General features: G+C 37.1%; 1 protein-coding gene across 3 annotated transcripts in view; it reads left to right on the top strand.

Moving 5' to 3' along the window:
- The window catches only part of Kcnh7 (potassium voltage-gated channel subfamily H member 7), a 433,159-nt gene that overhangs the window by 387,814 nt on the left and 26,493 nt on the right, over nucleotides 1–18,852 (top strand). For 2 of the 3 annotated variants that reach the window (XM_048426222.3, XM_085681045.2), the window contains 3 exons: nucleotides 13,244–13,496; nucleotides 16,765–16,970; nucleotides 18,738–18,819. In XM_048426222.3, the coding sequence (XP_048282179.1) occupies nucleotides 13,244–13,496; nucleotides 16,765–16,970; nucleotides 18,738–18,819 (541 nt within the window). The remainder of the gene's footprint in view (nucleotides 1–13,243; nucleotides 13,497–16,764; nucleotides 16,971–18,737; nucleotides 18,820–18,852) is intronic. The other variant, XM_087900009.1, reaches the window with a different exon arrangement.

Here is an 18,852-nt window from a genome sequence, read left to right as displayed (position 1 = left end):
TTTCTGTTGCAATTCATCTTGCCCTTTCAATCTGTAATCTTCACAGATAGTGACGTTTTATAAACCTCACAGAGGAAAAAACACGACCGTGTTTAGGAAAAGCTGCCATAGGGGAAGATAAGCCAAAGGTTCACACCTCATCAATGTAGTTATTTTATTGGAACCCAGAAATCCATCGCTGACTTCTGGATCTTTGCTGTGAATCATGACAGGCAGATGCAAGGAAAAGGAGATCTTCATGCTATTTCCCAAGACAGAGGCTTCAGTCTATAACAGCATGCCAGTCTCCTGTCTAGGAAAGCATTCAGAATATTTAGCTGCCGATAATTTGAGAATTGATGATCAGCCAAACTTCATAATAAAGAATCTGAAGAATTGGTGAGAATGTATAAGGTCAGGAAAAGATGCTATATGGTTGGTTATTTCACAAACAGGACTGGTAAGTGGAACAAAATATATGTGCTAGTCTTGGTTAAAATAAACAGATGGAGCCATTCTGGGATTAGGTGGGGAAGTGGGACATGTAGATATTGGTGAGAATTAAGAAAAGAAAAGTGAGTGACATGGAAGAGGGTAGGAAGGATAAAAAGGGGGAGTGATGTAATTATATTTTAATTTTTAATATTTTTGATAATAAAAAAGAGAAGAAAATCAGGGACTATGTTTCACCATGTCTCTGATTACATTTCATTTCTCTGCCTTCATCCTTATGCATGAGGAGGGCATTAATTGCAATGTAATACTTAATTACTTTCCCTTAGCTCACTGAATCTGAATTTATAAATATTTTAGGGATATTTTTATTAAATATAATAGCTCCCATAGATTACAACTTTTATACTAGCCATATACTATTTTGGAGAAAAGATTTTTCAGGTCACTGAACTAAAATTAAAAGAAACGCTAAGACTCAACTCTATTCCAATATAAGTAGTAAAATTACTGTAAGTTATCAGAGCATAAGAATTTGTTTAAAAATAGTAGTTAGCGAGCTGGCTCAGTGGGCAAGAGGGCTTGCTGTGCAAACACGAGGACCTGAGTTCAAATCCCAGGCTCCAAGGTGAAAAACTGGGCATCACCATATGCACCAGTAAACCCCATGTTGGGGAATAGAGAGAGGTCGATTCAAGGAGATCACTAACCAGATAGCCTGGGTGGGAGACCCAGCCCTGAAGGAATTAAGAGTGATTGGGGAAGCCACTTCATGTTTTTTTTTTTGGCCTTTTCATACACTTTGCCCATGTGTCCACGTGTGTGAACCACACACAGCAACTACTTACACACAATTTTTGAAAAAAATAATTAAAATGTAATTACGTCACTTCTTTCCTTCCCTTTCTTCCTTCTGACCCCTCTCATTCCCCTATCCCTAATTTTAAAAAAACTGATAAACTTTTCTTCTTTGATTATTATTGTTACAAATACTCATATGTATCTGAATCCATTTAGTGTTGCTTCTGTATATATGATTTCAGGGCTCCTCAGTTGGTATTGAATACTAATTAAGCCCCCCCTCTTGGTTTTTTCCCCTGAGGAAAACAAATTCTTCCTTTCTGAGCAGTCATTAGTAAACCATAGTTCTTTTATTAGAGAAATACTCTGGTATTTCCCCATTCCACAATGGCGAGTCTACTGGTATTATCACTGTTCAGGTCTCATTTAGGCAGCCATACTGTTGCGGTATTATGGGTGTAACTTCCCTATCATTTCCAGGAGACATAATCTCACAACAGATGCCCTGCCTTCAGGTTCTTACAGCCTTTCTGGCTCCTCTTCCATGCTGCTCCTTAAGCCTTCAGTGCGGGAGTAGAGTTGTACATGTATCTGTTGGGACTGGGCTCCCCTAAATCAGTTGGTTTTTGCAGTATAACTCGTTGTGGTTTTCCGTGATGGTCTCTGATGCAAATAAAAGCTTCTTTGATGTGGGGTGAGAGCTACACTTACTGTATGTATAAGGATGAATTTTAGTAATCATACTGACTATCACAGTTGTGGTAGTAGGTTCCCTTCTAAGACCTACCTAGCCACAGATGATTGGTTAGGTAAGTCCAAGCATAATTTCCCTCCTGTTGAGTGCACCTTAAGATCATTAAGCATCTGTTGCCTATTGACGATATATGTGTCATTACTGCACTATTAGGAATATCTTACCATGGTGGTCATTGTTGGAGTTCAGAGTTATCACAGCCATCTAGACCTAGAGATAGCTTCTTTCCCTTGGCACCTGACATAGCTCATTCTGGTACTATGAAATCCAGACCATGGGAGAAGGCTTTCAGGTTAAAACCACCTTAAATATTTTGGGTGGGTTCTATTAATTGTTTAACAAAATTCTTTTTTCAAGTAGTTAAAATTTACTTTAGATCTTTTCAAATCATCGGTAATGTCCAAATACAGCATCTTGGTCACCAAGCCTGTTCCTGTAACAATTAATAATTATTATTCTTCTAAAGTTATACAACCTGATCAGAGATTTTCAAGTTAAGGCTACCTTTTACAATAGTGCCCATATCACCCATACAGACACAGTTACACACAAATTTTACACAGATAAAATCAATGTATATTCATTTAGGGGTTTTTAGTGCTATATTGTGGTTTTTATTCCATCCTTAACCATTGCTATCCTCTCTTCACATCAAAAATTTATTCACTCAATATCATTCATGTGTATAGTTTTTCACATCTTTCTCACTTCTGTGATAAATATGCTAGTATTCTCATATATATATATATAATTTGCATACACACACCATTAAACACTTAGCTATGTAATTTAACATTATACTTGATATTTCTCACTTCACACCTTATAAAATTGCATCCAAATCCTATTTGCAAAATGAAATTGTGTAGCATTCCTACAGCAATTCATTTTATATACTCACGCTATATATACATTATATTTGAATAACTTCCTTTCAGATTGTCTATTTCAACTATTTTGTTTTATTTTATAAGAATGCGACATACGCTACATATGTCATGGTTTTATCATAGACTATAAATTATTCCTAATATATTTTTAATACATTCATTTCACTTACTGAATGTTTTTGACACAATTTTTTTTTTGCTGCTGTTCTAAACAGGGTCTGATTTACCAACATTTCTGATGTAATTAAAAAAATCATTGCTTGTTTTTAAAAAGCTCCATTAGATCATTGACTTTGTTTCATTGGTTTTCTTGTAGTTTCCTATGTGATTAGAAAGAAAATGCCATCAATTGTATAAAATCTGTTTTCTAGTCTGATAGTTGCATTTTTTTAAATTAAGATAAGCTTCATACCATAAGATTACAGATTCAAGTACTTTAAGAATAACTAAATTTTATACTAGAATTGCATCCAACATCCCAGGCAGATTCAATATTTTCAGTTCTCTCTCTCTTAAACCCAATTATCTGCCAGAGTGGAACCACTTTTCAACTTTTGTCATCTTCCATCAACCGAGTCAGTCTGTGAAATTCAAATAAATGAAGCAGCATGTTCTCTTTTTGTTCTTATTCATAATTCCTGTACTTGGTCTGCACTCTGACCTTCCTTGTCAGCATCACCTAGCATTGCCCTTTCTTTCTTCCCTTTCTTAATAGAATAACTATACCCCACTTACTGTTGGAAGGGGACAAACAGTTGATGGGTGTTTCCTGGTTTTGAATGTGCCATGGAAATAAAAGTTTTCCTTTCTTGTGATGGATAAATATGGATCTGAGGAGGATAGGCATTTTCCTGTGAGTTATGACATGGAGTGTTTCTGTTTTAGCATCCTGTTCTTTAGCCCAAAATTATCAGATATGTTTCTTCATTTTCAATAATTTCTGATTTGTGGCCACTTTTCAGTTACTTTTTAATATCTCCTTTTCTTGTGGATTATGATCGAGTTTGTGGATGATAACTTTTCTACTTTTCAAATACTTGAGCCCACATCTATTTCATCGATCTGGTTGCAGTTTTTTATTTTGTCTTTTTTTTTAATTCCTCTCTCATGTATTACATTCTGACAGCAGTTTCTCCTCCCTTCTCTCCTCCCAGTTGCAATGCCCCTATACTTCTCCTCTCCCCTAGCTCCACTCCTCCTCTGTTTCCTTTCAGAAAATAGCAGGACTCCCAGGGATACCAACCAACTATGATGTCTTAGTTGAGGTTTCTATTGCTGCAACAAAACACCAACCATGATCAAAAAGCATGTTGGTGGGGGATGGGGGGTTGGAAAGGGTTTGTTTGATTTACACTTCAGCATTGCTGTTCATCACTGAAGAAGTCGGGACAGAAACTTAAACATAGCAGGATCCTGAGGACAGGAGCTAATGAAAAGGCCATAGAAGGATGCTACTTCCTGGTTTTCTTCACCTGGCTTGCTCAGCCTGCATATATATATAAAATCACTCAGGACCAACAGCCCAAGGATGGTACCATCTGCCATGGGCTTGACCCTCCCCTGTTGATCACCAAATAAGAAAATGTCCTACAGCTGGATCTCATTGAGGCATTTTCTCAGCTGAGATTCCTTCTACTGACACGCAAAACCTACCCAGTACAGGTGGCATATCACATTGCAATAAGACTGGGTACCTCCCCCATGTATTAAGGCTGAAAAGTCAACCCAGTAGGAGGAAAAACGTCCCAAAAGAAGGCAAAAGAGTCAAAGGCAATCACCGTTCCAACAATTAGGAGTCCCACAAGAAGACCTAACTACAAAACCATAACATATACACAGAAGGTCTAGATCCCTGATTATGTTGGTTCAGTCTCTGTGAGACCGTATGAGTCCAGGTTAGTTGGTTCTGTGAGTTTTCTTGTGGTGTCCTTGACCCCTCTAATTCCAATATCCTTCCTTCCCCTATTCGGTAGGATTTTCCAGGCTCTGCCTAATGTTTGACTGTGGGTCGCTCCATCTGTTTCCATCATTTGCTGGATTAAGTCTCTCTGATGACGATTGTGTTAGACTCCGGTCTACTAGTATAGCAGAATATCGTTAGAAAGCATTTCATTCACTTTCTTTCCCAGTTGTGTTTGACTCTATCTTTGGTCTCTTTACTATCCAGCCTCTAGTTCCTGACCATGAACCAGTCATTGGTTAGCCACTCTCATAAATTCTATGCCTCCTTTCCCCCAGTATATCTTGCAGACTAGACAAATTTTAGGTCGAAGGTTTTGTGACTAGGTTGGTGTCCCAATCCCTACACTATACTCCTTGCCTGGTTACAGAAGATGTCTGCTTCAGACTCCAGTTGCCTCATTATTAGGAGTCTTAGCTAGGGTCACCCCTGTATATTCCTAGGAGATTCCATTGCACTAGGTATCTAACCTAGTCCCCCAAATGCCCCCCATTCCAGTTGTGTCTCCCAGTTCTCTCTCCCTCCATCCTCCCCCAACCTGATCCCTCCTGTTCCCATTCTGATTGCAGTTTTTAAATGGCTCATCATTATTAAACTTCCCAAATGGTTTGCCTTTACTTTATAGTTTAAAGAAGAATGAATAGCCCTCCTATTTTTAAATGCCAATGATTTTTTTGCATTATATTACTGAATTATGTAGTTCCACCAACTTGTGTAGTTGGAAAAAAGTCAACCACTGGAACATAGGCAATGGGCTTGTTTAGTCGGAGGAGAAATGTGCAGAGATCTGACATCAGGGTTCCAGGTAACAGCCAGGACATTTTATGGGAAGGGAATCTGATCTATGCATACAGTACATTTTCTTGTAAAGCTTCTACTACTTTATAATAAGTTGAACAATTGTCAATATAGGTTTTTACTTTTCCTACAAAGCAATGAATTATATTTTTGTCTATCTTAATATTCTGACGAATACATCACCCCTCTCATACAAAATGAAGAGAGCTTCTACTTGGGATCTTGATCCTTTATCATCTACAAAACCAATTACTGAAAATGAAGAGAAAACATATTATGTCTTCTCATACTGCTAGCAACTTTAGAAGTCCAACTTGAAAGACAGTTAAATAAAAATAGTTAGGTGAATTCTGGACTACGTTACAAGTTTCAGCTCTTCACAGAGTTCTCTAATTTGTTGTGTCTTATCTTTTATGTTTGTAAAATGAGACTACTGCAACTCTGTTGCTTCGCATATTGAGGAAGTTTGGTTCTGAAATGCAGCATATGAGAAATATTTCCAGGATCATAATACTTGATTCAAACTCAAGATAGCATTTTAGATGCAACGTGAGAATTTAAGTCATTGAACCTGTCCGACTGCATTTCCCTTTCCCTTACTCTGTGAGCAAGATCGGGTCATCCGCCATCAATCAATTCAGAAAGCACTAGCCGCAGTGCAGCTAGAAGGAGGGGCTACAGTGATGTTCTTTTCGTCCCTTCCTCGATATCTCTCTCAAATAACTGTGCAAGGATTAAAAGAGGGAGACTCAGAATCTAATCCTGAGGCTGCCGGTCCTTCTTGTAGCCTCCAGAGATCTTAATAGTTTTTAGAATTCCTTTTGAGATCACACTGCAGAAATCCTGAGACACCCCTTGTAAGCCAAGTCTTTCCTGATCTAGCAGGAAGGACTCCAGAGCCTGGATGATGAAGAAAAGCAGTGATTCCCTTCTGCCTACACATCACCATTAACCCTGTCTTCATTGGGTCGCGCTGAAGTTTAAGTGTCCCTCTAAAAGGAAAAGTCATAGCAATGCTGCTAGTTGGGAAGGAGGAGGATGCAGGAAGACGATGCTCTTTATTTTTTGAGGCATCATTTTTTGGAGCTAAAACTGCTTCAGGACTTCCTACTTTTTTTAGCCATGTCCAAGTATAATAAGGTTTTGTATCTTGAGTAAATACAAACCGTGTGCTGAATGTGTATAGGTTACATGAAACACATTAATGTATTATTACAGAGTTTATAAATATTTCCACATTCTTGAATTCACAATTCTCTAATTTTCTTAATGGTCTGGCAAGGCCTAAGGGTTTTATATATTAAAATAGTTCCTTATTTTTAACAGCCACATGGAAGTAGAATAAAAAATATAGATGTCAAAGCAATGTAAGCTTCACACTGGGGTAATTAATGTGTATAAGTGTTGCTAAACCTACTTAAGAGTTTACTATTCTAATCAGTGGTTAAAATGTAGTAATCACCATGTAGCCACCAAGGAAACATAGAATGAATTTGTTTCCTATTTCTTGGTGCCTAACTATAGAAATGATACAATATGGAATGATCTGGAGATTGCAAAATGCATTATGGTAAGACATTAGCTTCCACAAAGAACATAATGTAAGGTTCATGAGTTCACAGGTGCTAAAGATTTATCGAGAAGCTGAATGCCCACATAAAAACAGCAATTCTGCCAGAGTCAGGAGATGCTCTCAAATAGTAAAGCTGTACTCCGGGGCAGAGACTTAAGATTTAGCATATTCCTTGCATAATGTGTTTGATAATCATGCTGGAGGTTCATAGGGAGTGCTAATTTGTGTTTTGATTAATCCTAATTTGTCAAGATTTAAGTATATTTAATGACCCAAAGAATTTCCCTAGGACATTTCCTAATGACAGTTAACTCAGCCACCGAAGTTGTCCACATGATTAATCTGCTATTTAGGGAACCATTTGCCACAGTCAGGCTGCCTAAATGTGCTCTCTATTCGGCCTGCCTTTGGGAATGTTCCCTTCTGTAGTACCACTAGCATAAATGAGGAAAAAGCCCCTGGTTAGAACACAGATCAACCTCCGTACTACAGGATCCAGGATAACGAGATGTGCTGGCAAATAGATTCGGTTTCTTTCAAAAAGTGAATCCAGTAGTTCCAAACGTAAAGAAGGCTAGGAAGTGTTTGGGTTAGAAACTCACGTATTGGCACACTTTAAACAGAATGTGGAAAATGTACTCATCATGAGACGGTCTCGGACGGAGACAGAAAGCAGCAACTGTTCAGTCTTAAGCCTCAAATCTCAGGAAAGAGCAACAGTTTACTGCCAATACAATATGTCTTAATTTAAAAATAGTTTTCTATCAGGTAAAATGTTATTAAGGAGATATATATATATATATATATCTATATATATCCTATTGTCATGAAAAAATGATATAATAATGACATATCCTAACTTTTTTGCTGACAATTTCCCTAATTAGAAATATTTCTTCACTCAACGCCGCTAATCAAAACCTATTGCCCTAGTTTGGGTTACATTGCTGTGTTGAAACACCACAAACAAAAGCAAATTGAAGAGAAAGGGGTTTATTTGGCCTATGCTTCCAAATCATTGTTCATCACTGAATAAAGTCTGAACAGGAATTCAAGCAGGGCCGGAACCTGAAGGCAGGAGCTAACGCAGAGGCCATGGAGAGGTGCTGCTTACTGCCTTGCTCCTTAAGGCTTGCTCAGCCTGCTTTCCTATAGAAACCTAGACCACCAGCCCAGAACTGGTGCCACCCACAATGGACTTGGCCCTCCCACACCAGTTACTAATTACGAAAATGCCTTCTAGGCCTGCATATAGCCTGATCTTATTGAGATATCTTTCTCAATTGAGGCTCCCTTCTCTCTGATGACTTTACTTTGTGTCAAGGTGATATAAAACTATTCAGAGCACCAGTGATATAGTGTTTTAATTTTATTGTCATTGGAACTGATCAAACTTCTTTTTCCTTGGTGGCCCAATACATAGCATAAATGTTTTATTGTTATTGATTTAAAAACTTATATAGGAGGATTTACTAATTTAAAATTGTCTACCATCTTGACTAGCATTTATATCAAGCACTAGACCTGCATCAATATCAGCATGTACTCAGCTGTCATGCTATACTGCTTGTACAATTTAAGTACAAATAACAAGAATGTATTGTCATGACATTACAAGTGTGTTAGCATATACACCTGTTAGGGAACTCTACCATGAAGTCAGATGCTTCTGAATTAACTACTGATCACATTTCATAGATTTTTGTTAGAAAATATTGTTGTCCTCCCTTTGTTTTGTGTAACTTTTAAAAATGACTTTTAACAATATTGAAGTGTTATTAGTGGGTTTTTTTATGTCCAATGGTCTTTACATTTGGGGCCCACAAAACAGTAAACTACAAAACTTATGTAACTACCACAGCAAGTATTTCAGACTGAAATGAGAAAATTTTTAAACAAATTATCTCTTCATTATCAGACTCATAGATTTTTGTTCACTTAAATCCAAGCAAAGAGAAGGCAAAACACAAATGGCTTTACATCACACATAGTAAACGTGTGTGATTCCTTTCAATATAGAGAAGAGTTTTCTGGAACTTCATCAAGTCTTAAAAATATGCCGTACAGTAACAGCATTAAAAAATGAGATTAGGACTTTAACTCACCTCAAATTAACTGCTACTTGAGGGTACCATGAATGTTCACTATTATTACAAATGCATATTACAAATGTCCTACCTCAACATGAGGACAGTGTAACTACTTCTTGTTAGAACTGTAAGAATTGTGTTTAATCAGTCATGAAGACTTAGAACATTTTCAAAACACGCTTTATTCATTATGATTCTTTTGAATCTGGTGCTATTTAAGTATTTAAATGAGTGAATGCATGCTTAAAAGATGAGAACTGCTTTTCTAAGGTGCTGGCCACGAGGCTGACAGTGGGGGATGCTTCTTGGTCTTTAAAATTGAATTCACTCAGTAAAACAATAGCTCCAGATGCACAGCAGACAGTGACGTATACCTTTCCAGTAGCACAACTCGGCCAAGAATGCAGGGCACTGAAGTTATGGCTGTAACTGTCGTCAAGCAAGCTTCCATCCTGATTTGTAGTTAGCTATTTTCCATTCCAACTTTCTTCCTCTATATGTGCAAGGCCTGCTAAGATGTCAGAGTTCAATGATAAATGAAAATATTCTACTTCAGAAAATTTAACAAAAGAAATAAACACAGAAAAAATTGTACAATAATAGGTAGGAAAGAAAGAAGGCAACCCAGATGGAAATGGTGAACAAGGTGTCTTGAATAAACACCTACTTGAAATTGTCTCTTATTTCCCACTTTAGAAAAAAAAATGTACTTTTTAATGTTCCAAACTGTTAACTCTCCATTAAAAACATCTTTCCCAAAGTTAAACACAAATTCTAAAGCCACTGACCTACTTGAGAAATCCAAACAATGGGCTACTCTGAGATCCAACAAGCGAATTTCACATCTTACTCAGTTTTCCTTGAGCAACTGATCAAATTAAGATAGTTAAGAAAGTCAGGTAAGGGTTAAGATCACAAAAGCATATGGGTAACTTTTCTGTAATGTCTATATAATCACCACCTGTGAAAATAAGGCTCTATGGCATCTCAAGCTGAAAGCGGTCCTTGTCAGTGGCCTCCAGTCTAGCAGAATGAAGACTGAAAGTAGACCATTTGGACTGGGAACTTTCCCAAGTGACCTTCACGTTCTGTGAGGAGTTCCAAGATGACTTGGATTCTAAAATGTAGTTGTATTTCATTAACTGCCTATTTTCAGGATAAATTTAAGGCAAGTTCCAGTGAAAGCTTATGTCCACACGAACCAGAACACTTCAGAAGACAGGAAATTAGATTACAGAGAAATGTTGGGGGATGGGATCTACAAACTAATGGTGCCTAGAATGCAAAGCCTTTAAACTCTGCTCAGTTAACAAAGAAAAAAACTAGTTAAAGAGACCATATCTGTTACTTGGGTAGGGGACAGATATGTACTCAATTTTTTTGTTTTTTCAAAAATCCAAAAATATATTGAAAAATTGACTTAGCAACTTGATGTTTCACAAACATTATTTAACTGTACTCATAACTCTGTGAAACAAATGTTATTCATTTCATTTTGAAAAATAAGGTACCAAGTCACAGAGAAGATAAATGACCACCAAACTTAGAACTGGCAAGTGAAGGATCAAGAATGTCAGTCCACGCTCATCCAACTGTGTAGTTCATTGACAAATTCAAAAGATGGAAATACCATTGCTGACTCATCTCTGTATTCCAACTCAAACCATGCCAACGCACACATCAGCACGCCCAGACACACAGAAACACAACGGGTTGATGATATTTAGGGGTAGTTCAATGAATCTGCCAGAAACATATCCTGTACAAACAGTTGTACAGAATGAGTACCCTCCTTCATTTATGTGAAGTACAAGATATTTTGTCAACTGTATTTAAAAGGAAAGGTCTAGCTATTGCTTGGCATAGTGTTCTACCCCCTATAACCTAGCATTGTTATTTAAGATTTAGGCTGAGATTCCAAAAGTGGCTTTCAAAGATGCATGGAGAAGCCAGTGGACACTGGTAGTTTTCTCCTATAGAATCCCCAATGAAAATGATCCTTAATTCAGAAACCAGTGGTCCAAACTAAGGTCATCCCCAGCTTGGTACAACTTGCCAAAGAATTCAAAGCAATAATTTTCATTGTAGGTGACGGAAAAGAGTGGTCATGCATTGGTTCTGTGAGGAAACCTAAACTTATGTAGGGCTCTATAAGAGTAAGATAAAACCCCTAGGCATCGGAGACAGGACTTGTCAATTTGAGGCAGTTTATATTGGAGAGGTCTTTAGTCCAAGCAGAACACTGGAAGGGGTCTACTCAGGCTGGTGGGACCTAAAGTCATAGGTAGAACATTTAAGGATGCACGCCCAGAAACTCATACAAGAGGAAGGCTTGAATTCTACTGGACCCGAAAACTTTCAGGCTGAAAGTGTTGGCAGCGTGGAGCTGAGTAAGCAGAATTTGACAGCTGGCGCACTATTTAGCAGTAACATAACTAAGTTGGCACTGTGACGATTCTGATCTTAAAGAAAAGGAAAGACATGGATGGGTGAAGTGACTTGCACAAGAGTCAATCGTGGCAAATTTTATAAAAATTTTTAAATCCATAGATTTTCTTCCAAAATACACTTTACTCTCTGTTGATTGTTAAAACAATAACAAAATGTGGCTGCTGGGCTTCACACATATTAAAGATCTTTTCATGGTATGCCGTAGTCAGTTCAGCAGCCAAATCACATAGCAGCTTCATAGAAGTCGAATCACTGGAGTTGTTTTATATTTCAAACACTGACAATCATAGTTTGACTCAAATATAATTTAATTTGAAGTTTTTTCTGGACTAAATACACTTGAATTGTCTTATTGACAATTTATGATGATTTTTGATTATATTAAATTATATACTAAAGTTGAACCAATAAAAATCAGAGAAAGAAAAATCTCTAAATGCATTATTGCCCCGTAAATTGTTCTGTTCTATGGGTCCATCTACCCTAAAGTATACTGTTCATTGCGGGGGAAGTCAGTATAAAAGCTAAAGTCTGCATGTGATGCCCCAGAGAATAATATGCAAAGAATTAAAAGAACAGTTTCCCGACCCGTTGCATATGGATAACTTTGCAAAAATAACACGTTATTTCATTCAAACTAAGGGACATTTATTACAAATTATTGTTTAGTCTGTGCCTCTGGTTTTAAATTAACCAGTGAGTTTTCAAAAGTAGCACTATTTCTATTACTAAAAATTAAAGTTTATTTTGAAAGTATATCAACTGCTCTCCTTTCCTTTGTTTTCAGTGTTTCTCCAAACATTTAGTATAAAAATATTTGCATAGAGCTGGGCGGTGTTGGCACACACCTTTAATCCCAGCACTTAGGAGACAGAGAGAGGTGGATCTCTGTGAATTTGAGGCCAGCCTGGTCTACAAGAGCTAGTTCTAGGAAAGATCCAAAGCTACAGAGAAACCCTGTCTTGAAAAACCAAAAAAAAAGTGTATAGAAAATATGACTATTCCAAATACTGTTGATTAAACATTTCATCAGTTATGATATTTGCAAATACCAAAGCTGCATCAGAGTAGATGTACACCCATGACGACAATTTAAATTGATCTAAAATTATTTCAAAAAGTTTCTCATCTTTCGAGTTGTATTGCCTTTTACCAGTGTCCTTTTGATTGTTTCATTAATTTATGCACAATATGATACTGCATAATCTAATGCAGGCAAGAAGTAATGTGAAATGTGTAGGCATAACATTTTAATGAGACAGCACTTGGGTTGAATCAAATGTCGGCAGTTAATTCACAGAACAATATGGAGCTAAAACTTCTGACATGTTTAGCAAACCAAATATTCATTAAGGGAAGCAAACTAGCTGCGTTATAAAATCTCCCTCGTAATAATTACTGCATCTTCAGATCTGTGAGCAAGAAATAGACTTGATTTCAAGTTGAAGTGCCTGGTGTTCCGGTAGTATCAAACTCTTTATTTTTTCATTTCAGGTCCTAAAGGGGTTTCCAGAATGTTTACAAGCTGACATTTGCCTGCATTTGAACCAGACTTTGCTGCAGAACTGCAAAGCCTTCCGAGGAGCAAGTAAAGGCTGCCTTAGAGCTTTGGCAATGAAGTTCAAGACCACCCACGCTCCTCCAGGAGACACCCTGGTTCACTGTGGGGATGTCCTAACGGCACTGTACTTTTTATCCAGAGGCTCCATAGAAATCCTCAAGGATGACATAGTGGTAGCTATTCTTGGTGAGTATTTTAGCCAGGACCAATGACAGCTTCAGGTATGAGTTGTTGCAGACAAACATTAGTTTAGAACGATAGACTAACAGACAGATTGGTTGATAAGGACGACAACACCGATCATTTCAGAGCTTTATTTCAATTCATTGCATATCAGATTAACCTTGCAAAAAAGGTATTTTTAATGTCTCAATTTCTGTGTAATATGCAAACATTCTCGTGATTCTCTTCAACTGTTGGCAGCTACTTAGACATTTGAAGCTAAATCTATAAAAACAGTCGATATTTTCCATTTCATGTGAGATCTTGGCTTCATGGTTGATCCTTGAGTATCTTAATATGAACGACTCAATGTTGTAGACATACTAATTAGCCTGTGCCTACAGAAATATGAGCTGAGTTTATAATTTCATGAATTTCATTTGCCTGCTATTTATTAAACCCTTAGAAAAGAAACTGGGGTCCTGACTTAACAGAATGAAGTGGTGTGTTTAACATTAGGACCAGAGTTGATAGACTACAAAATGAATAAAACATAGGTTTGAGTGTAAAGGAACATTCATGTTTAGTTCACTCTGTCTCTTTAAAAATGAACCTACTTATATGAATTCAAAGCATTTCTTTGGACTGTTAGGGTAATGGAGAGATGAACAGAAAAAGCCAACTCTATTCTCCTTCATTCTGATCACATAGCTGCAGGATCGAAACTCCCTCACCCCACAGTAACACCACCTCCAGTGTCTATGAAATTCAGTTTTCTCATAGATTTAATACACTGTTCCACTAATGAGTAGTCATATAGCCCTAGAGGCATAGATGGGAGGTAGGTAGATTCTAGCCCAGCACATTCAAGGTCCCAGTTTCATTCCCCAGTGTAGTGCACCATGCCCATCTGCACTCTATGCACTACCATACACTTCGTGAACCAGGCAATGGGACTTTATTGTGTCCAGGGGCAGCTTATATAGGGATGCTTAACTGATAACCACACCCCAGACAAACCCACCAGAAATCACTCCCCTGCCATCAGGAACTCCTGAGGGTCTCATGCTCAGAGCAGCTGCAAGTTGTCTCAGAGCAGAGGAAAACAAGTTGTTTGCAAGAAATTCAGGATTTGGGGGTTCACATCTCCCAACACCCCAGTGTCTATCTACCAACTGTTCAATTTCCGTGTCAGTTGAATGGTTTCTTTTCACTCAGTTCTCAGTTCTCACATTTGAACATTATTAACTCACAGGTTTTATCTGTTTGTTGTTGGACAGACCCAACGCATGGCTCACTAGATGCCCTACACAAACAAAGTAGTTTACGTGATTCCCTTGGTATTTTGATAATTTCATGATTATTACAGTCAAAAGTCCACAGATTGAGAAGGTACACTATTTGGTTTCTAAACCAATAAAGAGTCATGGAATAAAAGCATCCTAAGTCACCTCAAGGCCACTTATCAAACGAAATTTCCACTGGATTTGACACTGACAGCTTGCCTTGGTGTCTTACCAAGGAAAGCGGAGGCTGATCTTTATTCCTGCCTGTCCTCGCATCTGTGTGCAAAACAACTCGCTTCTGTGCTTAGACTGCTGTGAGTATAGAATGGTGTTCAGCGTCATGGGGCTTCCTCCTTGCTCATCTATATTCACAGAAGGTAATTAAAATATAAACCCCATGCAAATACAGTTCAGAGTCAAAAAATAATTGTCTAACAAAGCCACCAAAACTAAAGAATTGCAAGAGCTTCTCCTTTGCTGTCCCAATTTCCATGTATGTTAGCATCAAAAATTATTACTATTCATTACGGTTCTCAAAGTCTAATAAGTATTTATTTAAACTATGCCTAATGACTTCTCTCTAATTATTAGTATATGGTATTTGACTTTTCCTTATTAAATTCTCATTTAAAATAAGAATGTCCCAGCATTTTTCACTTGTTGGAACTTTATTGTTTAAACATCCTTGATAGCTCCCTAAATTGGAAGAGAGATGTGGTAATCCACCAGAAGCAAACATAAATGCATACTTTATGCATATTCTTAATCTGAAAAGAACCTTTAGAAATGTGAAGAAAGTGCTATTTTGCACTGCTACTAATGACCTTTAAAAGTGACTTCATCAAGTAGTCTGCCGATATTTACCAAAGGTATATACCTTGTGAGTACCTTGATACTCAGAAATAGAAAAATGGCCATGAAATTTTGAGAAATATTGGGAGGTTTGATATCCTAGGCAGGTAAGGATATTGATTATGGTGTCAAAATGCATGGGTTTTAATTTTGGCTACTTTTCCTTCCTCCACTTCACCCAACTGAGAAATGACTTTACGTTATTCAGTTTACTTCTTTAATTTTGTTTCAATATTTATAGATTTTTATAGTAATTGCATCTTCACAAAATTATTTTTGAGTATCATATACATACATATGTATAAGAATACATATATGTAGTACACATAAACATTTGACATAAACATGGCACCTACATGGTCGTCAGAAAATATCGATTATTCCTACTCTTGTCATTGAATGAAACTGAAAATAGACAGCACATGGTTAGGCAGATGTGACGGGGATGGCCATCAGAATCCAATACTGAAATAATCCTAGTAGTTGTAGATGCACAATGGGTCCAAATTTTCAGAGCAAAGAGCGAGTGACCAAAACCCTGACTATGTCTGTGGATGGCATACATAGAAGTAAATAACATAAACAAATGGACAAATACTTTAAAGGCAGATTCAAAACTGGTAACTTGTGGAAACAAGGTATGCTGATATCACTTGTCCGTTTCTGTGAGTGCTGAGGAATGATGGAGCTGTCAATTAGCAAAAGCTCCAGACATGATCTGGCTGAACAGAAAGAACAAGAATCCAGCTCATTTCATTCTCTCATATTCCTGGACTGACAGTATCAGAACAATTCTACCTGAAAGTATATTTAGAAAACCATATGGTGAGATCCATAGCTAGCACTCAGGAGTATAACAAAAGCATCCTCTAGATCTTACACACTTAGCAAAAGAACCTAAGTAAAGAAATGAAGGAGATTAGAACGGTACCCAAGAATTTTAAGAACAAAGATTCACTCAACAAACATTGCACAATCAGTCAAGACACGGAATGTTGCTCTCCATGCTCCTGCAGGTATGGGAATCTTATATTTGAAATCTTTGGTTCAATGATTGGTCAGTTGGTTGTTGTCCCTTTCTACTTTTATAAAGAAAACATTAATTCTCTTTCTCTTCCTCCTTTTTTCTTCTTCTTCTTTTTGGTTTATTTTAGGAAAAAATGATATCTTTGGGGAAATGGTTCATCTTTATGCCAAGCCTGGCAAGTCTAATGCCGACGTGAGAGCGCTCACATACTGCGACCTGCATAAGATCCAGCGAGAAGACTTGCTGGAGGTCTTGGATATGTATCCAGAGTTCTCGGACCACTTCCTGACGAATCTAGAACTGACTTTCAACCTGAGACACGAGAGCGCAAAGGTAGGGCCCCACTGCTGACCTTCCCATTTCTGAAATGTCATTCGTAGATCTGCCAAGCGCTTCTGAAAACAACAAACAAAACACTGCAGCAAAAATTTAACAATATTAAATGCTGAGAGAAAGAGACCAGCTGAATGTTGAAATTAATAAATTATACGGCTAGAACTCAGTATTAAAAGATGTTGAATAATTTTTAAAAGGTCAATTAAGTTTGACTTTTTAGAAGTTCTTAGAGTCTTGGTTTACTTTAGAGGTTTTGTAGGAAAATGAGTGGTTTTGAGTAATATTAAAAATCCCCTAAAGGAGTTTATTTTACATAGACAGAGAATAAAATGTGATCTCATCTACTATTCCTACCATATCAGTTGCTATTGATTTTCTGTAATGTTGAAAGTATTAGCTCTATCAAAGTTTAGATTAATACTAAACTCAACTTTCAAGTTAATGAAGTATGAACTAATTAACTCTTACAACAGAGTCAAAATCTAGGCTATGGAATGAATGAAATATGGTATACTAGAAGTAATATTTTCTGTTTAATTCTGCACGTTACCCATCCTATCATGATTTTGAGAGTGTAGCTCTTACTGTGCTCCACTGTGAACTCTGATCTATAAACTAGTCCTGTCGTGTAAAAGAATAGCTTACATTGTAGCTCACTATTTGTTACTGGGTTAATTCACCAAGTTTCAGAAAGTCCATTCCCTTTCTAAATGCCCTTTTATCATACATCAAACATTGAGCTCTTGGTACTTGCCCAGTGTATTTATTTATGAGATAATGTGTTCTATGGAAGAATTCCCTGGGTCAATATTTAGGCAAAAGATGCTCGACTTAAGTCTCCATGGAGTTGTAGTCATCACCAGGCATCCTGAGAGGCTTAAGAAACAGCAGATCCTGGGGTCACCGGGTGGCCATTCAGTGTTCTAATTCAGCTTACTGAGCTAACTTCTTTTCAAACCAACAACAACAACAACAACAACAACAAAACCTAAAACTTACAGTAAAAAGTCTCCAGTTCTTAAACATATGTTCTCAGAATAGTTTCACTGAATGTTTTATTGTGACCTCAGTCAGAGAGCATAAACCTCATTCTGGTTTTACCTAAAATGCAACTATGAACCTCAGGTGACTCCATTGTACTGAAATTCATACGGCACCCAAATGAACAACGCAGGGAAATTCTGCTCTGATTTACAAGATTGATGTTGTACAGACAATCAAAGAGGAGAAGGAAGAACTAAAGCAAGTGTAGTAAAGGTCTTTTATCATAGTATCTACTGTCCTCAATCATATACTGATTGTAAAATTTAGCCTTATGTTCATTACTAAGTAATATATACCTCCTAGTTACTGTAAATTGATTCATACATTTGGCTAGCAATAACACAGACTCTTCTACTTGTCTAAATGGTTAATATTTTAAACGTTTATCGTGTTATACAAAATACTCCCTTATGTGGACTATTTTATTTCTAAATTCTAATGCGAGATCCTAAAATTCCTAGCACATAACTCCTACAAACCATGGTTTCCTCAATCAAATTGCGAAGCTACTAGAATTATTCTATCAATACGTTTACAACTCAGAGCTAACCTTCAAGAAAATTACTATAACTACTGGGCAAAATATAATTCTTAAGATTTAAAGTGGTTGCTGCAAAGTGATATAATAAAGAGTTTATCAGTAAGACATTATATTCAAGTAGCGTAATCTTCTAGATCCCTCTTTGAGTTTCATTAACACAGGCTGATCTTTCGCCACAGTCCCAATCCATAAATGATTCTGAAGGAGACACCTGTAAACTACGAAGAAGAAGATTGTCCTTTGAAAGTGAAGGCGAGAAAGGTAATTCATTCTCCTATTTGTAAAGTTTAATCT

The sequence above is a fragment of the Myodes glareolus genome, chromosome 21 (genome assembly GCF_982192425.1).
Source record: "Myodes glareolus chromosome 21, mMyoGla1.1, whole genome shotgun sequence".
Classification (NCBI taxonomy): domain Eukaryota; kingdom Metazoa; phylum Chordata; class Mammalia; order Rodentia; family Cricetidae; genus Myodes; species Myodes glareolus.
The sequence above is the reverse complement of the archived record's forward strand: the minus strand, read 5'-3'. Positions and strand labels throughout refer to the sequence as shown.